The sequence below is a fragment of the Pelodiscus sinensis genome, chromosome W (assembly GCF_052426305.1).
Source record: "Pelodiscus sinensis isolate ZL-2025 chromosome W, ASM5242630v1, whole genome shotgun sequence".
In the NCBI taxonomy this organism is placed as follows: Eukaryota; Metazoa; Chordata; order Testudines; family Trionychidae; genus Pelodiscus; species Pelodiscus sinensis.
In genome coordinates, this window is record NC_143084.1 from 11,908,754 (window position 1) to 11,933,267 (window position 24,514).

At 55.5% G+C, this 24,514-nt stretch overlaps 2 protein-coding genes across 6 annotated transcripts in view; one reads left to right on the forward strand and one right to left on the reverse strand.

The window, feature by feature from the left end:
• Positions 1-24,514, reverse strand: part of LOC149520870 (E3 ubiquitin-protein ligase ZNRF3-like) — a 367,062-nt gene that overhangs the window by 24,238 nt on the left and 318,310 nt on the right. For all 5 annotated transcript variants that reach the window (XM_089775113.1, XM_089775112.1, XM_089775114.1 and 2 more), the window contains one exon: positions 11,534-11,701. In XM_089775113.1, the coding sequence (XP_089631239.1) occupies positions 11,534-11,701 (168 nt within the window). The remainder of the gene's footprint in view (positions 1-11,533; positions 11,702-24,514) is intronic.
• Positions 16,730-20,382, forward strand: LOC149520871 (uncharacterized). Its single transcript, XM_089775060.1, has 3 exons — positions 16,730-16,855; positions 17,446-17,606; positions 19,446-20,382. Exons 1-3 carry the CDS (start codon positions 16,730-16,732, stop codon positions 20,353-20,355), a joined length of 1,197 nt encoding a protein of 398 aa, XP_089631186.1. The 3' UTR covers positions 20,356-20,382.

Below are 24,514 nucleotides of genomic sequence, written 5' to 3' on the forward strand. Positions count from 1 at the left end.
TTATTGTGCTTTTTATAATTCTTTCTTTACTTTTTTCTTGTATTCATTCTGCTCAGAAAGTTGAGGCTCGTGTAATGACAATGTTACTTATTAATGGTATTGCTTTGTATAAAAGAGGGGGAGATGTAGAGAATCAACAATCATAGTGCTTTGGCCGCATGACAGAGCGTCCCAAGGACGAAACCAGGCAAGAGTCCTGAGCCAACAATAACAACATCTGCCTAAGTCAATGACCTTCGAGAATGCTGTTTTTGTGACTGGGAAAAAGCAGTTTGGGAAAAAGCAGTTTGTAAACTTTTAAGGGTATAAAGGTAGTTGTAATCTTGCAATAAAATGATTTCGTGCTTGCACCAGCTGGAGTCCGTGCCTTCATACACCACACCTTGGGTCTTGTTAGAGGGGACTGACCCCTGATCAGAGGAGGGATGGGAATGGTGTCTGTTGTTTCTGCCATTCCCATTCCTACCCCTACGCCTGAAGAAGTCCGGGCGAGCACCCTGCTATGCAGTCCGGGAGCGTTCCTACTGGAGAGGGAGCACCTCTGAGGGGCAGGGGTGTGAATCCCTAAGGATTTCAATGTGGCTCGAATGTCTTTCAGGCCATGCAGACAATGATCAGTCTGCTCTGAGAAGAGGCTCGGCCCTTCAAAGGGTAGGTCCTGAATTGTGGTCTGGAGTTCAGGGGGCACCCCAGACACCTGCAACCATGAACTGCGGCAAAGCACTAATCCCATGGCCATGGTGTGGTCTGCTGCATCTGTGGTGTCTAGGGCCACTTGTAAGGCAGCACAGGAGACCACCCCTCCTTGGAGAGGGACTTAAATTTGGACCGGGAATCTTGAGGGATAAGGTCGGTGAACTTATCCACCACAGCCCAGGTGTTGTAGACATAATGACTAATCAAGACTTGCTGCTTCACTATGCAGAGCTGCAGACCCCCAGAGGCATAGGCCTTCCTGCCGAGAAGGTCCACCTTTTTGGCGTCCCTGCTTTTGGGTGTCGGGCCCGGCTGCCCCTGCCTCTCACGTTGATTTACAGGCTGGATGGCCAGAGACCCCGGGGGTGGGGGTGGGGGGGAGAAAAGGGATGCGTATTCCCCTTGTGCGGCACGAAGTATCGCCTTTCCACCTTTTTTTATCAGTTGGCGGGATGGAGGCCAGAGGGTCTTCGTGATCTTAGCCATGGTATTATTAAGGGGTAAGGCCACTCTGGTAGGAGTGTTGGGTTGAAGAATGTCGACTGTTGGGTCAGAGTCTTCTGACACCCACTCCACCTGCACCCCCAGGCTCTGAGCCAGGCAATGGAGGAGGTGCTGGTGTGACCTCTAGTCCATGGAGGGCATTGAAGGGAGCACTCCTCCCATTGCCTTGTTTGGAGACGAAGATGATGTCCCCTTCAGATCGACATCTCCAGGGTCACAGGTATGAGAGGCCGCTTGAGAGGCCTCCTAGGAGGTCACCATTAAGGACTGAGCCATAGGTGGTAGACTCACTCCTGTAGCCCTGGGCGAGGCTTGCCCTGGAGGCAAGGACTTCCCCGACATAGGGGAGCATGCCATTGGGGTCACGGAAGGAGGAGCCTTGGGCCTCAAGTAGACAGACTCGGGCCTAGAGGGGCCTGCACCCTGGGTCTGATGGTAGGCCCGGGGTGTCCAAAACGGCCACTGAACGGGGGGCTTGGCACCGTGGTGGCCAGGAATGCTGCACAGGCTGAGCAGGAGTAGGCTGAGGCGGCCAGGACTGCTGCTGTGGCTGTGCTGAAGGGCTCTGGTGCCAGGAACAATGCCTGGAGTAGGACCGGTGCTGCGACCTAGACCTGGATGCCTGGGATGAGAAGACACTCAGCCTCCAAGTTGGTGGAATACTCAGAGGCTGAGCAGGGCGGTGCTGTAGAAGTGGAAATCGGTGACCTGCGGCTCGGAGTATGTCTGGCCATAGACTTCGGCTTTCCAGGGTGCTAGGAGGAGGCGGTAGCATTACAAGTCCTGGTGCTGGGCCTCAAAAGTGCTGGAGTAGTGCACACAGGAGGGCCCGATGGTAGTGGTGGTACCGCAGACACGGCCTGGGTTGAAACCAGTGCCGGTGCTATCGACGGAGGCGGTGCTGGTGTTGATGTTACTGGTGCTGGAGCTGCGTGGTGGTGCCCCCTCGGGGCCAGTACCAAGGTGCTCAGTGCTGAGACTTCGGCGTGGTGCTGTCTGGAATCACGCTCCCTCACCGAGCCCAATGCCAGGGATGAAGTCAGCTTGATAAGGTCCCTCGCGGCCTCGAAGGTATCCAACATCAAGGGCTCTGGGAGGTCCTTCGTTGGGCTTGGATCCTGGTGCGGGCTGGGCTGGTGCTGACCCAACCTTGATGGTCCAGGTGCCAAGCCTGCTGGAGCCACATGCCCCACCTGAGGGCGTACGTCTAGTATGTGCCTCGACAGAGACCTACCCCGGCTAGGTCTCCATTTCTTCTGAGGCACCAGGGATTGAGACCGGTGCCAAGGTCTTCGTGGCACCGGGGAGGTGCGCGAGTGGCTAGGTGCCTCACACACCGAAGGCGGTACACTCTGGGTCACCGATGCTGGGTCTGACCCCAGTGCTGGGCGAAGGGCCGCCTCCATTAGGAGAATCTTCAAGTGAGATTCCCTTTCCCACTTGATACGCAGCTTGAATCCCCTGCATATCTTGCAGGACTCAGACAGATGGGCTTCCCTGAGGCATTTCAGGCAGGCTTTGTGGGGGTCCCCGCCGGGCATAGGCTTCTGGCACTTCATGAAGGGCTTGGCCTTGGGGCCTGGGCATGCCCCACTGAGAGCGCTGGGGATGCCAAGTGAGCCCCTGTGCGGAAACCAACTATCTACACTAACAAACTATTTACAGAAGATAAGAAAACAATCAACCAGAAAACACTAATTTACAAAACAGCAGGTGAGAACTGCTAAGAGGCGCTTGCAGAGCAAAAGCAAAGCATGGTCCAAAGACTGGCACAGGCGGTAAGAAAGAACTGAGGGGGTGGAGGGCCAGCAGGGGTACTGCTAAGGGAAAAGCTTCTGACAACGCGTACACACCTAAATGGAATAGACATGAGCAATCACTTGAAGAAGAATAACTCTTTTATGGGAAGAAGTGCAACACAACATTTTAGGCTAAGTATCCAGTTATTCCACTCCCTAGAATGCCTCTGATTTGGGTATGAGGTTCCAAGGATGAAATAAGTTTTGTTACTGCTAATGAGTAGATAAACAAGTTACACAATTTAGGGTGTAAGGCAGAACCTTATACTTTCCCAAGAACAATCAATAAGCTTGGAAGATACCATACTCCAAGCTGCCAAACAATTTATTTATCTTGGAAGCATGTTACAAACAATGTGTAAATCAATCAGGGTATGTCTACACTACAAAGTTAATTTGAACTAACAGCCGTTAGTTCAAATTAACTTTGCTAGGCGCTACACATGCAAACTGCTAGTTTGAACTTAATTCAAACTAGTGGAGCGCTTAATTCGAACTAGGTAAACCTCATTCCACGAGGACTAACGACTAGTTCGAATTAACTAATTCGAATTAAGGGAAGCAAAATGCAGGACAATGTAGCACTTTAAAGACTAACAAGATGGTTTATTAGATGATGAGCTTTCGTGGGCCAGACCCGTAGCCCCTTAATTCAAACTAGTGGGAGGCTAGCCCTTCCCAGCTTGCCCTGGTGGCCACTCTGGGCACCACCAGGGAAACTCTTCTGCCCCCATCCCGGCCCCAGAGCCCTTAAAGGGGCACGGGCTGGCTACGGTGCCCGTGCCAGGTGCAAGCCTGCCAGCACCCAGCCAGCAGACCCTGCACCTGGCATGGCATGAGCCAGCCACCCACTGCCACCCAGCCCTCCCCCTCTTCCCGGGACCAGGCTGGCGGCTCCCAGGAGCCTGCCCGGGGCCACAAGAGGTGGGCGCCCGCCTGGTCTAGTGCAGACATCGTGGACCTCATCCACGACCTCCACACTAGGCACAGGAAAGTGGTCGTCTAGGGCAGAGTAGCTGCCAGCCTGGCCACCCAGGAGCAGGTTTGCATGAAAATCAAGGGGGTCCACTGAGACCCCCGACCCTGAGCCCTGAGTTTACAATGGCCGTACTGGGTCAGACCAAAGGTCCATCTAGCCGAGTAGCCTGTCTGCCGACAGCAGCCAACACCAGCTACCCCGGAGGGTATGGACCAAAGACAATGACCAAGCCATTTGTCTCGTGCCATCCCTCTCCAGCCTTCCAAAACAGAGGCCAGGGACACCATTTCTATCCCCTGGCTAATACCACTCCTTGGACCCAACCTCCATGAATTTATCTAACTTCTCTTTAAACTCTGTTCTAGTTGTAGCCTTCACAGCCTCCTGCAGCAAGGAGTTCCACAGGTTGACTATTTGCTTTGTGAAGAAGAACTTTCTGTTATTAGTTTGAAGCCTGCTACCCATTCCTTTCCTTTGGTGTCCTCTAGTCCTTCTTTTATGGGAACTAATGAAGAACTTTTCTTTATGCACCCTCTCCACACCACTCATGATTTTATAGACCTCTATCTTATCCCCCCTCAGTTTCCTCTTTTCCAAGCTGAAAAGTCCCAGTCTCTTTAGCCTCTCTTCATATGGGACCTGTTCCAAACCTCTGATCATTTTAGTTGCCCTCCCCTCTCCCACCCTCTCTTTTCCCCTCTCCCACCTCCTTTTCCCAGTCTCCCCGAGTTTTGTTCAATAAAGAGAGTTTCTATGTTTGAACACACGTGTCCTTTATTTTGTACATCAGGAAGGGGGGCTAGGGAGGGGTAAGTGGAAGGAGGTGAGGGAGGAATGGAGTACGAGCCCCCTATGGGGAGGACTGGGGTGGCTCTGCGGGCTCCTCGGGGTGGAAGCTCTCCTGCAGCCCCTTGATCGACCCTCCCCCCCCGGATGGCAGCCTGCGGCAAGTGCAGCCGGGCTGATGGCCGAGTGCTGTGATGTGCCGAGTGTGGGCACTCAGGGCACTCCAAGCCAGGACTGCTTTGCTGTCCCTCATCGAGTTAGACAAGCGAGCGGGGAACCCCTGAGAACTGTCTGTCCAGGGTGGGGGTCGGGTCCCTTTAAGCACAGCCCTCGGCTAACCTGAGGCAGCAGCTCCACGCTCTAAGTCCTAACCTGATGCCCTGCCGGCACTGCTTCCGGCCAGCCTTAACCTCGGGTCAGGGTCCACTTAATGTGGACATGCTAGTTCGAATTAGCAAAACGCTAATTCGAACTAGTTTTTAGGTCTAGATGCACTAGTTCGAATTAGCTTAATTCGAATTAACTAATTCGAATGAAATTAGTTCAAATTAGTGCTGTAGTGTAGACATACCCCCTGCGTGTACATGTGAATTAAGAAAGCCAGTGCAGCATATGGTCGCCTTTATCACAGAATCTGGAAGCAGCATGGAATCTGTTTATAGATGGAAATCTAATTCTGTAATGCTATTGTCCTCATGATACTGGTGTAATATGGACCTGTTATCAATGGCACATTAAAAAGCTTGGACATTTCCACTTGTGACACCTACAATGACTGCAGGGCACCAAAAGTCAGCACCAGGTGTCCCGCACAGAAGTCTTGATGCAAGCTGGTTCGGCTGTGTGACGGGCCCGTTGGGACCCGCACTACCACGGAGGGAACCTCACCCATGGCCCCGGCAGAAGGTTGGGGCGGCGCAACGAGGGCCAATGGCGCTCGCTGCTCCCAGCCCACTGTGGCTGGGATCGACCCCGCCTGGGTGGAGGCGAGGCAGAACAATGCCAGCTGGCGCCGGCCCGCCACCGCGTAATCCTCGGGCTTGGGAAAGCCCTCAGGGTGGGGCTCTGAGTGCACGGCCCAGCGTCCTAGGGCGTGAGGATGCCCAGGGGGCGAGGCGCCATATTGCCGCGGCCGGGATGGAGGCAGCAGGGCGGCTCAGGGGGAACGAGCCGCTGATCACGCCCTAGGCGGGAGGACGTTCCTCCGCGCTGGAGGACTCGGCAGGAGAACACCAGGATGCCACAGAGCCTGGACGGGTACGAGGACGGCAGCGGATGGGTAAGCCCCCGAGAGCCAGCAGCAGGACCGGAAGACAGGGAGGGAGATAGGAAGCAGCCCGGGGCAGAGCACTTCTGGTGCCCGTGGGCAGATGCGTTTCGGGCTCAAACCCCATCTGTCGCGCAGGGAGTGTATTAAGCCCTGCACTTAGGGCCCTGGGCTGGGACCTGGTGGAGAGGGCGGGCCTGGGTCCCCCTTCCCCCCCCTTCCACTGCCGCGACCGCAGTTGTACGGCAGAGAGCACAGGTGCCGGCTGGCACCGGAACCTCCGGAGATTAAAACACTGCCCCTCTGAGGGCTAACCCCAAGGGGCAAGGACCCTATAACCCTAACTTAGACCCAGCGGTGGGTTCTCTGAGCCCCCCTGCTCGGTTGAGAGGGGGCGCTCGCACCCTTAAAACCCATCACAGGCTGGTATTGAGGGTCATTTGGATTTGTTCCCAACAGAGATGGACTGGTTATATAATTTGTATGCCTAAAATCCATGTATTAAATAATACATGTGAATTAAGATCTATCAGCTATAACCATTGAATGCAGATGAAACACTTCTAAAGATACTCTTGAAACAATCTGCACCAGAGAAATATTTGAGACTCAATCTTTGAATATCATATGGTGCTGTCAGTGTGGGCGCCTGTGACTTTGATAAGAAACTGTATTGTGCAGCTGGGAGCACATTGCCAGGTATGGAAACAAGTCAACACAGACAAATTGCTGTGTGGTCAGTGCAATCAATGTTGTTCTTCCTGAATCGGTCTATGGAGTCATGAGAAGACCCACTCATACAAAATGTGACTGTTGACACAGTCCTCAAAATCAAGGTGAGTAGTGCTTATTTTATTTTTTGTCAAGGTACACATCTCTTGGTTAAGGTATAGTCAAAGTTCAGATTCCAGAGAAAACAACCATAATGATAAGTAAATAAAAAGATTTTGGGTCCACTCAAAAGCATCCAGCAGTCTACATGTGGTCCATGCTCCACCTATTAACTACCTGTGACGAGGCGTATCAATCCCGCATTAACCAGGGAGGGGTTAACCAGGCCTACTGGGCTGGGAAGGCCCCTCCCCCGCAGACCTGCTGGGCATGCTCCAACTCCAGGGGCAGTATAAAGGCCGCAGGAGAAGCTCATTTGGGGCTGACCAGGGATGGGGAAAGAGCTCCTTCTTGAGCAGGGGAGCAGGTACCCTGCCGGGGCCAGCCAGGGCTGGCGTTGGAACCAGAGCCGCCGTACCAGCAGAAGCTGCCACACCAACCCCAGCCGCCGCAGCCACTGACACTACAACCTTCGCGGAACCAGGTGGGGACACTGCTGCCCCGCAGGCTGGGGTAGCAAGTAGCCCAGGGCAGGGAGCAGGAGGCATCCCGGAGAGCTCGGTGTGCTTTGGGGGAACTCCCTGTCAAACCAATGGTGGGAACCACCCACTGCTGATAGGGCCCTGGGCTGGGACCCAGTGGAGAGGGTGGACCTGGGCCCCCCTACCCATGCAACCCTGAGAGGGGAGAAAGTCTAGCAAGCATTAGAGACTTGGCCACTGGGCCGTATCCACCCCAGCCAGGGGGCAATAGGGACTTGGCCGCTGGGCCATATTTACCCCAGCCAGGGGGCAGTAAAGACTTGGCCACTGGGCCATATCTACCCCAGACAGGAGGCAATAGAGTCTCGGCCACGGGGCCATATTTAGAGGTATTGCTTATCCCGTAGAGACAAGAGAGTGAGGGGATCGTGATTAGTGGGGTCGAGCAGACAGCATGGACCCCAGCAAGGTGTTCAAGTGGCTGATGGACCACCAGCAAAAGCAGGCGGCCTAACAGCAGCAACTACAATGCCAGCTGCTTCAGCAGTTGGCAGATCAGCGGCAACAGTTTCTGAGAGTGGACGATGCTTCAGCAAGTACAACAAGAGCAGTTGTGACAGCAGATTACCACCCTATGGAAGGCGGCATCAACCCCTTTCCTCAGTGCAGCTGGAGAGCGCATCAGCAGGGGAGATGCGTCAGCCCAAAGTGAACCAGGTCAACCCCAGGAGCGGCAAACACCCCCTCAGGAGCACCCTCCAATGGGGCAAAACCGGGCCCGTGGTTACAAGTGTGGCCAGGAGGGCCATTTTCAAAAGGATCGTCCCTTCATGGGCAGCAGGTATGGGAAGGTGTTGGTGGCGGGGTCATGAGCCAGGAAGAGGGATCCGGCGGAAATAGTGGTCCCTGTCAAGGTCAACGGGACCCCAAAGCACTGGTAGACTCAGGGTGCAGCCAGACACTGATCCGCGAGGGCCTGACCATGGCGCCGGGCCGGCGGGGTAGGACGGTGCAGTTGCAGTGCATTCACGGGGATGTGAGAGCCTACCCTACAATGGGGGTGTCCCTGGAGATTGGGCCCCGCGTGGAATATCGCCAGGTGGTGGTGGCTCCGAGATTGGCCTATCCTGTGGTTCTGGGACGGGACTGGCCCGACTTTATGGGCCTCCTTCGGTGTCAGGGCCCCAGTGCTTGTGGGGACAAAGGGCTCCCTCCTATGGGGACGGTGTTGGCGGGGCAGGAATCCACAGACGACCCAGGGGAGTGCACCTCGGGCACCCCCAGGTCAGCAAAACCCCAGCCCCAGGTGACGGAACCACCGATTGACCCCCGACAGGTGGGGCTAGACCTGAAGGGGTATTTTCTGGAGAAGCAACAAAACGATCAGTCCCTCAGCCAGGCTTGGGAGCAAGCCGGGGAGGCATGATCAGGAGGTGACCCGCAGAGGCCCGGAGCCCAGGGACCATGGTTTGAGATCCGGCATGACCTGCTATACTGACTCGTTCTGGACCCACAGAACAAGGCTGACATCTGCCAGCTGTTGGTGCCCCAAAAGCAGGCACTACTCCACCTAGTGCATGCAGTGCCCTGGGCTGGACACCTGGGGCGTGAAAAGACACTGCACAGGGTGGCACAGTGTTTCTTCTGGCCGGGGATCCACCGAGAGGTTGCTGATTATTGTGCCTCATGCCCAGAGTGCCAGAAAACCAGCCCGGGAGGGGTCCCGCGGGCCCCACTGATTCCGCTACCCGTGCTGGGCACTCTGTTCGAACACACCAGTCTAGACTTGGTGGGACCCTTGGGGTACGTCTAGACTACATGGCTCCGTCGACGGAGCCATGTAGATTTGTTTGTTCGGCAAAGCGAAATGAAGCCGCGATTTAAATAATCGCGTCTTCATTTAAATTTAAATGGCTGCCCCGCTCTGCCGATCAGCTGCTTGTTGGCAGATCAGGGCAGTCTGGACGCTCCCCTGTCGACATGAAAGCCCTTTATCGACCTCCCCGGTAAACCTCATCCTACGAAGTATAATGGGAAGGTCGATAAAGGGCTTTCAGGTCGGCGCGGGAGCGTCCAGACTAGCGTGCTGAGCCGACAAACAGCTGATCAGGAAGTAGGAATAAGACCCTCCGGAAAAGGGCACTTTTTCCGGAGGATCGGGGCCAGTGTAGACGCTCTTTTCCGGCTTTTTTAAAAAAGCGGCGGACATTTTTATTTAAATGCCACGGGGGATATTTAAATCCTCCGCGGATTTCCCTACGACGACTGGTGAAATTTACATGCCCCTTCCGGAAAAGGGGCCAGTGTAGACGAGCCCAAGGAGTATGCAGCAGCGTATATTGATGACATTATCGTCTACAGTACTAGCTGGTCAGATCACCTACACCACATCGACCAAGTCCTGCGAGCCTTGTGGGAGGCTGGTCTCACGGCCAATCCAGCCAAATGACACCTGGGACAGAAAGAGGTGACCTATCTGGGGTACACCGTAGGAAAGGGGAGGTTGCGGACATTAGCGGACAAAGTACAAGCCCTCCAAGACTACCCCACCCCCACTACAAAGAGACAGGTACGACAGTTCCTGGGACTGGTGGGGTATTACCGACAGTTTATACCACATATCACCACTATAGCCACTCCTCTAACCGACTTAACAAAGAACCAACGACCCCAGAAGGTAGAATGGACATCAGGGGCCGAGACAGCATTCCAGACTGCGAGAGTCCCTAACACAAGAACTAGTGCTCGCCCAGCCAGATTTTGCAAAACCCTTCATGTTACAGACTGACACATCGGAGGTGGGCCTAGGAGCGGTACTCTCCCAAGAGCTGAAAGGGGTAGAGCACCCGCTCTTCTATCTGAGCCACAAACTGTTTCCCAGGGAGACCAGGTATTCAACTATAGAGCGGAAGGCGTTTACGGTGAAGTGGGCTATTGAGGCCCTCCGGTACTACCTCCTGGAAACCCCTTCACGCTAGTAACCCTTAAGTGGCTGAATAGTATGAAGGACACAAACGCGCGAATTATGTGCTGGTATTTGTCATTACAGCCTTACTCGTTCCAGGTGGCGCACTGACCTGAGAAGGCACACGCTAACGCTGACTTTTTTTCCCACACAGGCGCCAATGAGAAGGAAGAAGTGCCACCCCAGGAATCCCTCTTAACGGGGAGGGTGTGTGACGGGGCATATCAACCCTGCACTGGCCAGGGAGGGGTTAACCAGGCCTACTGGGCTGGGAAGCCCCCCCCCCCCCCCCGCTGCAACTCCAGGGGCAGTATAAAGGCCGCAGGAGCAGCTCATTTGGGGCTGACCAGGGATGGGGAAGGAGCTCCTGCTTGAGCAGGGGAGCAGGTACCCTGCCGGGGCAGGCAGGGCTGGCGTTGGAACCAGAGTTGCCGCACCAGCCAGAGCTGCTGGAGCTGCCGCAGCTGCCGCTGAGCCGGCTGGAACCACCACAACCGCCACGCCCTCCTTGATCCTTGATCTGCAGCTGTTGCCACCCGTAGCTGATCTGTAGCTTGATCTGCAGCTACACCACCCGTAGCTGCCACGCCAACCCCAGCCGCCGCAGCCACTGACACTACAGCCTTTGCGGAACCAGGTGGGGACACCGTTGACCCACAGGCCGGGGTAGGAAGTAGCCCAGGGCAGGGAGCAGGAGGCTTCCCGGAGAGCTCGGTGTGCTTTGGGGGCAACTTCCCGCCGAGCCAGTGGTGGGAACCACCCACCACTGATAGGGCCCTGGGCTGGGGCCCGGTGGAGAGGGTGGACCCAGGCCCCCCTACCCCCCTACCCGTGCAACCCTGAGAGGGGAGCAAGGATAGCAAGCATTAGAGACTTGGCCACTGGGCCATATCTACCCCAGCCAGGGGGCAGTAGAGACTCGGCCACTGGGCCATATTTACCCCAGATAGGGGGCGTTGGACCTTGCGGGGTGAAGAAACAGAGCAACCCGCCCCTGTAGGGGTGTGGGCAGAGAACCCCGTGACACTACCCCAATTGATAACATCCAGTTTTAGAGAGGGAGACCTCCCTATACTTTCAGCTGGATGCAATCAGACTGCCATACTTCCTACCCACTGGTCTCCACTCTTGATTCATGTGCCACAAAAAGCCATCTGCTGACAACTGTGCCAAAAGTGGCCCAGCAGATTAGCCAACCGGGTTAAAGAAACTGTTTCCTTTTACCTCCCCGTCAATGTATTTCTCCAGGCAGATGGCACAGTCAGAGGTTGAACTGCTGCTGAGTGTGTCCAGAGCTCCACAGCTTCCTTCACAGTGACCCTTACTTTTCAACTTGAACTTCCTGGTTTCCATCTTTTCCAGAGCCTGCACTGCAAGCCTGTTCATGGAATTCTGCAATAGAAACCACAATATTGCTGCTTGAAGGACTGAAGCAATTGGAATAGCAGAAAAATAATATTCCTAATAATTGGCATCTGAACCATATCCCCTCTGGCTGAGATGGGTGTTGGGTCTCCGGCTACGTCCACACTGTTTTTTGCAGAAGGGAAAATGCAAAAGGAGCGCTCATTTGCATATCTCGCGATCTCATTTGCATTTCTTCTTCTGATCTTTTTTGTGGAAGAGGTTTTTGTGATAAAAAGCCCTGTGTAGATGGGGGCCATTTCTCGGAAAAAAAAACCTTTTGCGCATGAGCCCTCATTCCTCAAAAAAATGCGGTTTACAGGCTCTTGTGCAAAAGGACACCATTTTATCCCCTGGCTAATAGCCTTTTATGGACCTAACCTCCATGAAATTATCTAGCTTCTCTTTAAACTCTGTTATAGTCCTAGCCTTCACAGCCTCCTCTGGCAAGGAGTTCCACAGGTTGACCACATGCTGTGTGAAGAAGAACTTTCTTTTATTAGTTTTAAACCTGCTACCCATTAATTTCATTTGGTGTCCTCTAGTTCTTCTATTTAGGGAACTAATAAATAACTTTTCAGTTTAGAAAAGAGGAGACTGAGCGGAGATATGATAGAGGTATATAAAATCATGAGTCGTATGGAGAGGACTGATAAAGAGAAGTCCCAGTCTCTTTAACCTCTCCTCATATGGGACCCGTTCCAAACCCCTAATCCTTTTAGTTGCCCTTTTCTGAACCGTTTCCAAGACCAAAATATCTTTTTTGAGGTGAGGAGACCACATCTGTACACAGTATTCAAGATGTGGGCGTGCCATAGTTTTATACAGGGGCAGTAAGGGTATGTCTACACTACCACCCTAGTTCAAACTAGGGTGGTAATGTAGGCAACCGGAGTTGCAAATGAAGCCCGGGATTTGAATTTCCTGGGCTTCATTTGCATAAAGCCGGGCGCCGCCATTTTTAAATGTCTGCTAGTGCGGATTAGAAGCCTAATCCGAACTAGCTAGTCCGTGCCGCATGTAGCCGCGCGGCACGGGGTCCGGCATTTAAAAATGGCGCCGGCCGGCTTCATGCCAATGAAGCCTGGGAAATTCAAATCCCGGGCTTCATTTGCAACTGCGGATGACTACATTACCCCCGCTAGTTCAAACTAGCGGGGTAGTGTAGACATACCCTAATAGATTAGTAAGACAGGATTTCTCTTTACAGAAACCATGTTGACTTTTGTCCAACAAATTATGTTCTTCTACATGCCTCACAATTTTATTCTTTACTATTGTTTCGACTAATTTGCCCGGTACTGAAGTTAGACTTACCGGTCTGTAATTGCCAGGATCGCCTCTAGAGCCCTTTTTAAATATTGGTGTCACGTTGGCTACCTTCCAGTCATTGGGTACGGAAGCCAATTTAAAGGATAGGTTACAAACCACAGATAATAGTTGAGCAATTTCCCATTTGAGTTCTTTTAGAACCCTGGGATGAATGCCATCCGGTCCCGGAGATTTGTTAACGTTAAGTTTTTCTATTTGTTCTAAAACCTCCTCTAATGACACTTCAATCCGGGACAGTTCCTCAGATTCATCACCCACAAAGGACGGTGCAGATTTGGGAATCTCCCCAACGTCCTCAGCCATGAAGACTGAAGCAAAGAAATCATTTAGTTTCTCTGCAATGGCTTTATCATCCTTGATTGCTCCTTTTATAGTTCGATCATCTAGGGGACCCACAGGTTTTTTAGCAGGCTTCCTGCTTCTAATGTACTTAAAAAACATTTTGTTATTTCTTTTTGAGTTTTTGGCTAGCTGTTCCTCAAAATCTTTTTTTGCTTTTCTTATTACATTTTTACACTTGATTTGACAATGTTTATGTTCCTTTCTATTTATCTCACTAGGATTGGACTTCCACTTCTTAAAAGATACCTTTTTGTCCCTCACTGCTTCTTTTACATGGTGGTTAAGCCACGGTGACTCTTTTTTAGGTCTCTTGCTATGTTTTTTAATTTGGGGTATACATTTAAGTTGGGCTTCTATTATGGTGTCTTTATAAAGTTTCCATGCAGCTTTCAGGGATTTGGCTCTAGTCACTGTGCCTTTTAATTTCTGTTTAACTAACCTCCTCATTTTTGTGTAATTCCCCTTTTTGAAATTAAATGCCAGGGTGCTGGACTGCTGAGGTGTTCTTCCCACCACAGGAATGTTGAATGTTATTATATTATGGTCACTATTCCAAAGCGGTCCTGTAACGGTTATATCCTGGACCTGATCCTGCCCTCCACTCAGGACTAAATCGAGAATTGCCTCTCCCCTTGTGGGTTCCTGCACCAGCTGCTCCAAGAAGCAGTCATTTAAGCCATTGAGAAATTTTCTCTCTGCTTCTCTTCCTGAGGTGACATGTATCCAGTCAATATGGGGTAATTAAAATCCCCCATTATTATAGAGTTCTTTATTTTGGTAGCCTCTCTAATCTCCCTCAGCATTTCAATGTCAGTATCGCTGTCCTGGTCAGGTGGTCGGTAATATATCCCTACTGCTAATTTCTTATTATTGGCGCATGGAATTACTATCCATAGCTATTCTATTGAACGTGTTGATTCATTTAATATTTTTATTTCATTTGATTCTACATTATCTTTCACATACAGTGCCACTCTGCCACCCACCCGGCCTGCTCTATCCTTCGATATATTTTATATCCCGGTATGATTGTGTCCCACAGATTTTCCTCATTCCACCAGGTTTCAGTGATGCCTATTATGTCAATCTCCTCATTTAATACGAGGTACTCTAGTTCACCCATCTTATTAGTCAGACTCCTAGCATTTGTGTAGAAGCACTTTAAAAATTTGCCACTGGTTATTTGTCTGCCCTTCCCTGTTGCATTGGATTCCTCTATCAGAGGATTCTTCTTTAAGAGAAGTCTCCCTCCGATTTACGTGCATCTCCGCACCAATCGGCTTTCCCCCATCTCTTAGTTTAAAAACTGCTCTACGGCCTTTTTAATGTTTAGTGCCAGTAGTCTGGTTCCACCCTGGTTTAAGTGGAGCCCATCCTTCCTGTATAGGCTCCCCCTCTCCCAGAAGTATCCCCAGTTCCTGATAAATCCAAACCCCTCTTCCCTACACCATCGTCTCATCCACGCATTGAGACTCTGAAGCTCTGCCTGCCTACCTGGCCCTGCGCGTGGAACTGGAAGCATTTCCGAGAATGCCACCATAGAGGTCCTGAGTTTCAGTCTCTTTCCTAGCAACCTAAATTTGGCCTCCAGAACATCTCTCCTACCCTTCCCTACGTCATTGGTACCTACATGTACCACGACCACCGGCTCCTCCCCAGCACTACACATAAGTCTATCTAGATGCCTCGAGAGATCCGCAACCTTCGCACCAGGCAGGCAAGTGACCATACGGTTCTCCCGGTCATCACAAACCCAACTATCTATGTTTCTAACGATCGAATCACCCACTACTAACACCTGCCTCTTCCTAACTGGCATTCCCTCCTCCTCAGAGGTATCCTCAGTGCGAGAGGATACCGCAACATCCTCTGGGAGGAGGGTCCCAACTACGGGATGGTTTCCCTCTGCTCCCATTGAATGCTCTGTTCCCTTGAGACTTTCATCCTCCTTAAGAGCACTGGGGCTCTCAGACTGGAGGTGGGACAGTTCTACAGTGTCCCGGAAAGTCTCATCAACATAGCTCTCTACCTCCCTTAGCTCCTCCAGTTCAGCCACCCTGGTGTCCAAAGCCCAAACTTGGTCTCTGAGGGCCAGGAGCTCCTTGCAACGGGTGCACACATACACCACCCACCCATAGGGCAGGTAATCATACATGTTACACTCGACGCAATAAACAGGATAGCCCCCACTCTGCTGCTGGGCTTCTGTCTCCATTTTTTTATGAATAAGTTTAAGTATAAACTTATTGTAGTCTAGACGCTCTTTTTCGACAGAAGCTTTGTTGACAGTGCGGGTATGTCTAGACTACATGCCTCTGGCGACAGAGGCATGTAGATTAGACTACCCGGCATAGGAAAATGAAGCGGCGATTTAAATAATCACCGCTTCGTTTAAATTTAAATGGCTGCCGCGCTGAGCCGATCAGCTGTTTGTCGGCTCAGCGCGGTAGTCTGGACGCTCCGCGGTCGACATCAAAGGCATTTGTTGACCTCCCAGGTATGCCTCCTGGGATGAGGTTTACCTGGGAGGTCGACAAATGCCTTTGATGTCGACCGCGGAGCATCCAGACTACCGCGCTGAGCTGACAAACAGCTGATCGGCTCAGCGCGGCAGCCATTTAAATTTAAACGAAGCGGTGATTATTTAAATCGCCGCTTCATTTTCCTATGCTGGGTAGTCTAATCTACATGCCTCTGTCGCCAGAGGCATGTAGTCTAGACGTACCCTATCTGTCGACAAAACTTCTGTTGACAAAAGCCTGTAGTCTAGATGTACCCTCTAGGTGGGAGACACCCTGGAAATGACATGTGCTACAAGGAGTAGTGTGGGTGATAAACTTATCAGGGAACTAAACATTCTCTGTGCAAACAGAACACAGACCTAACCAATTAAAAAAACGCAAACAACACAACCCAGCAAAACCTGCACACACAACTCAAAGGCATTGTCTACACTGTAGGGTTTTTGCAGAAGAAGCCTTTTGCGCAAGAGTTTTTGCGCAAAAACTTCTTGCGCAAAAACTTCTTGCCCAAAAACACGTCCACACCACAAAGTGCATTGCTTTTGCACAAGAGAGCGTCCACACTATTGGACGCTCTTCCGCATATAAAGCCACCTGGAACCGGTTCTAGCCGGGCTAGAGGTCACCAGTTGCTCTTGAGTGCTGTTGCTGGAGCCCTCCAGAGATGTGTGCTTAAAGGGACCCCCCTGGACAGCCACTTCTCTGTTTCTGCTGCCTGCTTGCTAGCATCTTTGTCAAAGCAAAGCTTCAGCAGTGCCTGCTGTGTTTGCCCTTTGCTTTTTTGGGGACGACACAGCTTCTGCCTACTCTGCCCTGTGCTATGGAGCCAGAGCTGCCCCTGGGCATGCGACAGGCCATGCTGCACTCACTACAATGCCTGCTTCAAGCAGGGGTCCTCTTCCAGCTGGAGGTGGACCCCGAGATCTTCCTGATCAGTCTCTGGCTGGTTGCGGGTGCTCCACTCTGGCTGCCCCAGCCCACCATACCCAGAAGGTTCTGGAGGCTGGAGACCAGCTCGGACCGGTGAGACCGGCTGGTCATGGAGCGGTGGGACGACCAGCAAATAGGCGTAGAACTTCTGCATGCAAAAGGCCACCTTCCAGGAGATCTGTGCCTGGCTCGCCCCTGCCCTCCAACAACACGACACCCACCTGCGGCCTGCCATCCCACTCCAGAAGCGGGTCACCATCGCTCTGTGGAAGCTGGCCACCCCAGACAGCTACCACTCGGTGGCTAACCACATTGGTGTGGGGAGGTCCACCGTTGGGGCCATCCTGATGCAGGTAAGGAGATCACAGGATGCAGCCCCTGCACGGGGGGAGGGGGGATGTTGCATAAGGGGGACCCTCAGGACAGGGGGGCTGGGGATTGTATGCGGTGGACTAGGGGTGGGGGGAAAGCCCTGGCCCCAGGGGCTGGTGCCTTCTCACCCTCACACTGGCCTGCTCGGGAGGGGGGGGGGGTGGACACATCCCACTGGGAGCACACAACCCCTCTCTCAATCTGTTTTGTGTGTTTCTGTCTCTCCTTCTGAAGGTCGTCCGGGCCATGAACTCCCTGCTGCTGTGCAGAGTCATCCAGCTTCAGGACTTGGAGGCCACCATGGGCGGCTTTGCTGTCCTGGGGTTCCCCAACTTCGCAGGAGCAATCAACAGGACACACATCCCCATCTGGGCCCCAGAACATCGAGTGGCCCAGTTTGTCAACTGCAAGGGCTACTTTTCAGTAGTCCTGCAGGCCCTGGTGGACCACTGGGGCCATTTCACAAATATTTATGTGGGTTGGTTGGGCAGGGCTCACAATGCCCGAGTATTTAGGAACTCCAGCCTGTGTGCCCAGCTGGAGGCGGGCACCTTTTTCCCCCAACAGGAGTTTCTGGTGGGTGACCTGAGTATGCCAGTGTGCATAGTGGGGGATGCGGCATACCCACTCATGCCCTGGCTAATGCGCCCCTACACCGGCTGGATCGCACAAAGGACATTTTCAATGCCCACCTCAACAGAACTCGCCTCCAGGTGGAGTGTGCCTTCAGGCATTTGAAAGGACGGTTCCGCTGCCTCCTCACCCGCCTGGATGTCGGGGAGCAGAATATCCCTGAGGTGGTGGCGGCCTTCTGTGTGCTCCACAACCTGGTGGAGCACAAGGGGGAGGCCTTCCTCCTGGGGTGGGTGGCAGATGTGTCAGGGCTGACCGCCAGTTACCCCTGCTTACTTATCGCAGACCATCGGGTAGAGCCAGCGGTGAGCCAGGTTTAACCAGTTGACTCTAGGCCTCCTTAGCAACATAAACAAGTTGTGAGATAATTAGGCCCAAGGACATGATGCATGAGAATTAGATAGCAGTGGTGTTTCCTGCTAGAATCTGCTTGTGGATGTTTACACCCCTAAGAAAGGAATAATTATAAAACAGTCCCACCTGTGGACCTAGGCCATATGGGTGCCCAGGGACTCCCCATGCTGGAGCAGTGCCCGCTACTAGCCCTCAAGAGCACGGGCGGAGGGTCTGGGACTGTCTATAGCAGAAGGGACGTAAGCATTGGATTCTTGCTTGCCTGCTTGCTTCCTTCCTTAATTGCTTGCTTCTCCACAGTGAGAAGCACATAGGGTACGTCTACACTACAGCGCTAATTCGAACTAACGCGTCTAGAACTACAAACTAGTTCAAACTAGCGTTTTGCTAATTCGAACTAGCGCGTCCACACTGATTGGACTCAGGGGGGCATTTAAGGGCAGCTGAAACCGGTTCTGGCAGGGCATCAGGTCAGTAGTTGCTTTGTGTGGCTGCTGTCTGAGGCTATCTGAGGCTCATGCTTAAAGGGACCCCCCTGGACAGCCGGTTTTCAGCTTTTCCTGCTTCCTTGCCAACCTCGCCGAGGGACAGCAAAGCGTTGGTCTCTGTGCCCGTCTGTGTCGGTGCTTCCCTTTGGGGACACCGCCGCAGGTGGCAACATGGAGCCAGAGCTCGCACTGCACCTTCTGGTGCACTTTCTGGACTTGCTGCTGCAAGCCTGCCACCAATGGCTCGAGGCTGCCTGGCACCTCCTGGTGCACGTCAGCCCCCTGCCTCTCTGCCTGGCCGCCCTGGGGGCCGTGGAGGAGCCGCGGCGGCGCCCCGGCACCGGCGTGCCCCGCCGCATCTGGCGTCTGGACACCAGCAGCGACTGGTGGGACCGCATCGCCCTGGAGCGCTAGGAGGACCGACAGTGGACCCAGAACTTCAGGATGAGGAGGGACACCTTCCTGGAGCTCTGCGAGTGGCTCGCCCCTGCCCTGCGCAGAAGGGACACTCGCATGAGACCCGCCATCCCCCTCCAGAAGCGGGTGGCCATTGCCCTCTGGAAGCTCTCCACGCCGGACAGCTACTGATCCGTCGGGAACCAGTTTGGCGTGGGGAGATCCACCGTCGGAGCGGTGCTCATGCAGGTACGGCACTTGTCGGCCACTGCGCCGGGGGGGGGAGGGGGGCTGCGAGGAGGGGATGGGCCGCCCCAGGGGCAAAGGGGGGGCGGGAAGAGGCGAACGCGCCCCGCACCGGAGGGGTCGGGCTGTCCCGGCCGTACTACACGCCGCCCGGGGGGGTTGCTTCCGGGAGTGGGGCGTGGGGCACTGCCAGGGCACGAACGCTCCCAGCCACCCGGGCGCCCCACTGATTGGCGCTTTGCTGTGTCTCTCTCCGCAGGTGGTCAAGGCCATCAACCGGGTGCTGCTCCACAGGGTGGTCCGCCTCGCCGACCCGGACGCCGTCATCCGGGGATTCGGCGCCCTCGGCTTCCCCAACTGCGGGGGGGCCATCGACGGGACGCACATCCCCATCCGTGCCCCGGAACACCAGGCGTCCCGGTACGTCAACCGCAAGGGGTACTTCTCCGTGATCCTGCAGGCCGTGTGTGACCACCGGGGACAGTTCACGGACATTAATGTGGGCTGGTCCGGCAAAGCACACGATACCCGGGTGTATCGCAACTCCTCCGTGTGCCAGCGGCTGCAGGACGGGACCTTCTTCCCCGACCGCCACATCAGGGTCGGGGACGTGGACATGCCCGTGTGCCTGGTGGGGGATGCCGCCTACCCACTGCAGCCGTGGCTGATGAAGCCCTACACGGGGCACCTCAATCCCTCCCACCAGGCCTTCAATGCCAGGCTGACCAGGGCCCGCATCGTGGTGGAGGGGGCCTTCGGGCGACTGAAAGCCCGCTTTCAATGCCTCCTCAGCCGTCTGGACCTGGCCGAGCACAACATCCCTCCCGTGGTGGCAGCATGTTGTGTGCTCCACAATTTGTGTGAGCGAAAGGGGGAGGCTTTCCTGCCAGCCTGGATGGCTGAGGCTGACCGCATGGCTGGACACTACGGTCAGCCCCGCACCGCCGCCGTCCGGGAAGCCCAGCGGGGGGCCGTCCGGATCCGGGAAGCCCTGCGGGAGAGCTTCCAGGTGGAGGAGGAGGACTGACCTCTCCCTTGCATGCCCCACTGGGGCCTTCTTCCACCCCCCCCCTTCCCCTTTCCCCTCCCCCCTCCCTACCTACTGTCAAATAAAGACACCTGTTTTTCAAACAAAAACGTCTGTTTATTTCACATAACTGGGGTGGGGGGAGGGAGGAATGAGGGTGGGAGAGGGGAGGGGGAAACCTGGGACGAGGGAGCTGGAAGGGGAGGGAAGGGAGGAAGGGAAAGGAAAGCTCAGGGGTGGGAGTCCGGCTGCCTCTCCTGTCTCGCCACACTGCGGGTCCGGGGGCGTCGGTGGGGAATGGTTGTGGAGGGTGGGGCAGGAGGGACGGGGGGTGTGGAGGAAGCAGGAGCGGGAGCAGGAGGGGGAGCTGGGGGAGCAGGGGGAGCAGCAGGGGGAGCAGGAGCAGGAGGAATTGGGAAGCGGTCGAGCAGGCTCTGGAGGTGGCCTCGCAGGGCACGGCCTTGCTCCTCCAGGGCCTCCAAACTCCTCTGGCGCAGCCTCAGGTCCTCCTGGACCCAGTGGTCCTGGAGATGGAGCTGTTGCTCCAGGAACTGGAGGTGCCGCCTCTGGTAGTCCTCCTGGTTCCTGGCTCTCCTGCTTGCCCGGGCACGGGCAGCTGCTGCAGGCGGGGTGGTGCACCCTGCAGGCCCAGGTGCTGCGGCTGTGGTGCAACAAGAGCAGCGGTCAATTACCCCAGGGGCCCAGGTGTGTGAAACCCAGCTCCCCTCTGCAAGGCCAGGGCCCCTGCAGGATCCCCAGCTGCTGCTCCTTGGTGGGCAAGGCCCAGGCGCACGGTCCCGGGGCTCCCTCTCGCCCCAGCCCCCCGTACACATAAGGGGAGCACGATGGTACTCACAGGTGGACGCCTCCCCGGCCTCGGACGACACAGGCGAGCTGCTCTGTGGGGTGCCTCGGGGGTCCCAGGTCCTGGGCAGCCTGCCGGCAGGCTCCTGGCTCTTGGAGCCCTCCTCCTCCTCCTCCGTCTCCTGGAGCGGTCCCTCTGCCCCGGGGTCTATCGCGTCCCGGGGGGCAGGGACGGCATGAGCCCCCAGGAGGCGGTCCAGGGCGTGGAAGTGGGGGCACGCCTCCGGGTCGGCCCCTGGCAGGTAGGCCCGGGAGTAAGACTGCCGCAGGTCTTTGATCTTGCAGCGCACCTGCTCCCGGCTGCACTGGTGGCCCCTGGCGGCCAGGCTGGCAGCCATGCAGCCGTAGACGGCCGCGTTCCTGTGGCTAGTGCGGAGGTCGTGGACATTGGAGGCTTCCCCCCAAACCTCGATGAGGTCCACGATCTCCGCACTTGACCAAGCGGGTGCCCGCCTCTTGCGGCCCCGGGCAGGCTCCTGGGAGCCGCCAGGCTGGTCCTGGGGAGCAGTGGAGGGCTGGGTGTCCTCGGGTGGCTGGCTCATTTTGTGGCAGGTGCAGGGTCTGCTGGCTGGGTGCTGGCAGCCTTGCAACTGGCACAAACTGTGTAGCCAGCCCGTGGCCCTTTAAGGGCTCCGGGGCCGGGAGGGGGGCAATAGAGTTTCCCTGGTGTTGGCCAGAGTGGCCACCAGGGAAACCTGGGAAGCCTTAGCCTCCCACTAGTTCGAATTAAGGGTCTACACAGCCCTTAATTCGAACTAGCTAGTTCGAACTAGGCTTAATCCTCGTAAAATGAGGTTTACCTAGTTCGAACTAAGCGCTCCGCTAGTTCGAATTAAGTTCCAACTAACGGAGCGCTAGTGTAGCGCCTAGGAAAGTTAGTTCGAACTAACATCTGTTAGTTCGAACTAACTTTGTAGTGTAGACATACCCATATTTAGTAACACGTTTAGGCTGTGAAGTGTAATATGCCCTGGCAATAAAACCTCTTATACTCAATGAAGCCACACTGGGTACATGAATATATCTGAGCCTTCTGTTTGAACGACAAGAGGCCACCCGTGAGGGCCAGGGCTTTGAGCAGCCCTGGATTGCTGCAAGCCACCAGGCCCATCAGCCTGGGGTGTATATCGGGGAGGCCCTGAGGGAGAGGTTCTCATAGGAACCACTGTAAACCTCTCCAGGGCCTCCACAACAGGGGCTTCACCCTTCCTTCTCTCTCCCTTCCCCCCTCTCACCCCCTCCCCTTGCCCCTACCCTGACCTGTGATTAAACACACCTGCTTGGTTTTCCAACAAAACAAGTCTTTCTTTATTAAACAGAAACGAGGGTGGGCAGGGGGAGGGGGGGCTGTCTGAACTGGGAGGGGGATCAGGACTGGGAGGAGTGGTGGGGCAGCTTGTTCTGCCCCCTGGGGTGTAGGGACATTGTCAGGGTTGGGCAGGAGGGGTGGCTGGAGAGGGACCAGGGTCGGCAGGGGAGCAGGAGGAGGGGCCACAGGAGGGTCCATAGGCATGACTGGGGGAGGAGGCATGGCCATGGGGAAGGGAGGAGAGGCACAGCAGGGTGGGCAGACGGGTGGGCCATGGGTATGGGGGGGGCAGGATGGTGGAAGGGAGGAGCAGCAGCAGCAGGCGGCTGTTCCCCCATGTGGGACAGGATGTCGCACATTGTGTCGCAGCGCGCCATGAGGTCACTCCAGGCCTGCTGCCTCCACTCGAGGTTGGCGTTCAGCCTGCACGACAGGGTGGCGTGGATGTCGCACATCACCCCGAAGTGCTGGTGCATCAGCTCCTCCCCAGGCCTGGCTCGTCTGCAGCTCCCCTGGACTCTGGCAGGTGGCTGCGGTGGCATAGCACGGCCCTCTGTCCCAGCTGGTCCAGCTGTGGAGAAAACACAAGAGGGAGCGGTGGTCAGTCCACCCTGCGCACACATTCCCTGTGGCTGTGTCCTCCTGTGTGAGCGGAGACCGCACCAGTCTGTGGCCTGCAGAAGGGGGATGTCCCGGGTGCAAGGCCATGTGTGGCCTGCACAGCACGCCCTGTGTCACGGGGGCCCCGAGGTGGCCAGAGGACCGTGCTGCCCACCTCCCCTCTCCCCCGACACACACCGTGGCCAGGCAGGCAAGAGTGGGATCCTTTGATGAGCGGCAGAGGAGCCGTGTGCAGCCTGCCCCTCCCTGTGGTCTTCACACTCAGCTGCGGCTCACTGTGCTGTGTATGTGAGCGGCTGCTTTCTCACCTGTGCAGGCATGCCCGTGTGCTGTGTGCAGCACTCCAGGGCGTGTGTGGGGTTGTGCCTGTGCCCTTGTGGCTAGCCTGCTTGCAGCTGGGTGCACCCCCTCCCCCCTGGGGGCAGGACTCGTGTGGCCAGGCATGAGGCTGGCAGCAGGCTCCCGGGCACGTTGAGGGGCTGGCTGCTGTGGCCACGTGCCGCATCCTCCCACTGCACGTGGTTGCACGTGCCCAGACTGCAGCAGCATGTGCTGGCCGACCAGCCCGCGCGACACTGTGCCCCCCACCCCCTGTGTGGCCACCTCCCCTGCCGTGTGTGTGTGTGTGTGTGTGTGTGTGCACCAATGTACCTGAAGATCCCTCCCAAGCCTCCTCGGAGGCCTGGGAGACGTCCAGGCTGGCAGGGACTGGCTCCAGGGACAGGGTAACAGTCCCACTTTCCCGGTCGTCGTCGTTGTCCTCCTCCTCCTCCTCCTCCTCCGTCAGTGGCTGGACCTGCCCCTCCATCTCCACCGGGTCGGGGACAGGCTCCGGGCGCTGGAGTACGGGCTGCTCCAGTCCTGAGTCCACCACGATGGAGGGGGAAGAGAGTTCCCCCCTCCCCAAGGATGTGGTGCAGCTCCTTGTAGTAGGGGCAGGTGTGGGGTCCTGCCCCTGAGCACCCCCTCCGCTCCGTCGCCCTCACATATCCCTGACAGAGCTCCTTCACCTTTGCCCGGACCTGTTCCATGGTCCGGGCAGGGTGACCTCACTCCATCAGGGACGTGGCCATTCAGGAGTAGATGTCTGAGTTCCTGCGCTTTGCCTGGGGTTGTTGGAGCGACTCCTCCTCCCCCCACAATCCCACAATTTCTGCACTCGACCACGATGGTGCACGGAGTTTGCTGCCCCTGAGGGGGGGCCTGGGAGCCCTGTGACTGCTCCCTGTCAGGGCCAGGGGGTGTCTCGGGCACCTGCTTTCTCAGCCATTTGTGCCAACAGAGAGCCACGCAGTAAGGCAGCTGGCTGTGGGCAAGTTTCCTGCCACAATGGCTGTGCAGGGTGCCTGCACCTTTAAGAGGGGC

What these genes read in the sequence shown, in the direction of transcription:
- LOC149520871 (XM_089775060.1), top strand. Translation starts at nt 16,730, where the DNA reads ATGGAGCCAGAGCTGCCCCTGGGCATGCGACAGGCCATGCTGCACTCA. An exon ending in TCCTGATCAGTCTCTGGCTG is followed by an intron (nt 16,856 to 17,445) that starts GTTGCGGGTGCT and finishes CTCCTTCTGAAG; the next exon opens with GTCGTCCGGGCCATGAACTC. An exon ending in CCAGAACATCGAGTGGCCCA is followed by an intron (nt 17,607 to 19,445) that starts GTTTGTCAACTG and finishes CCCGCACCGGAG; the next exon opens with GGGTCGGGCTGTCCCGGCCG.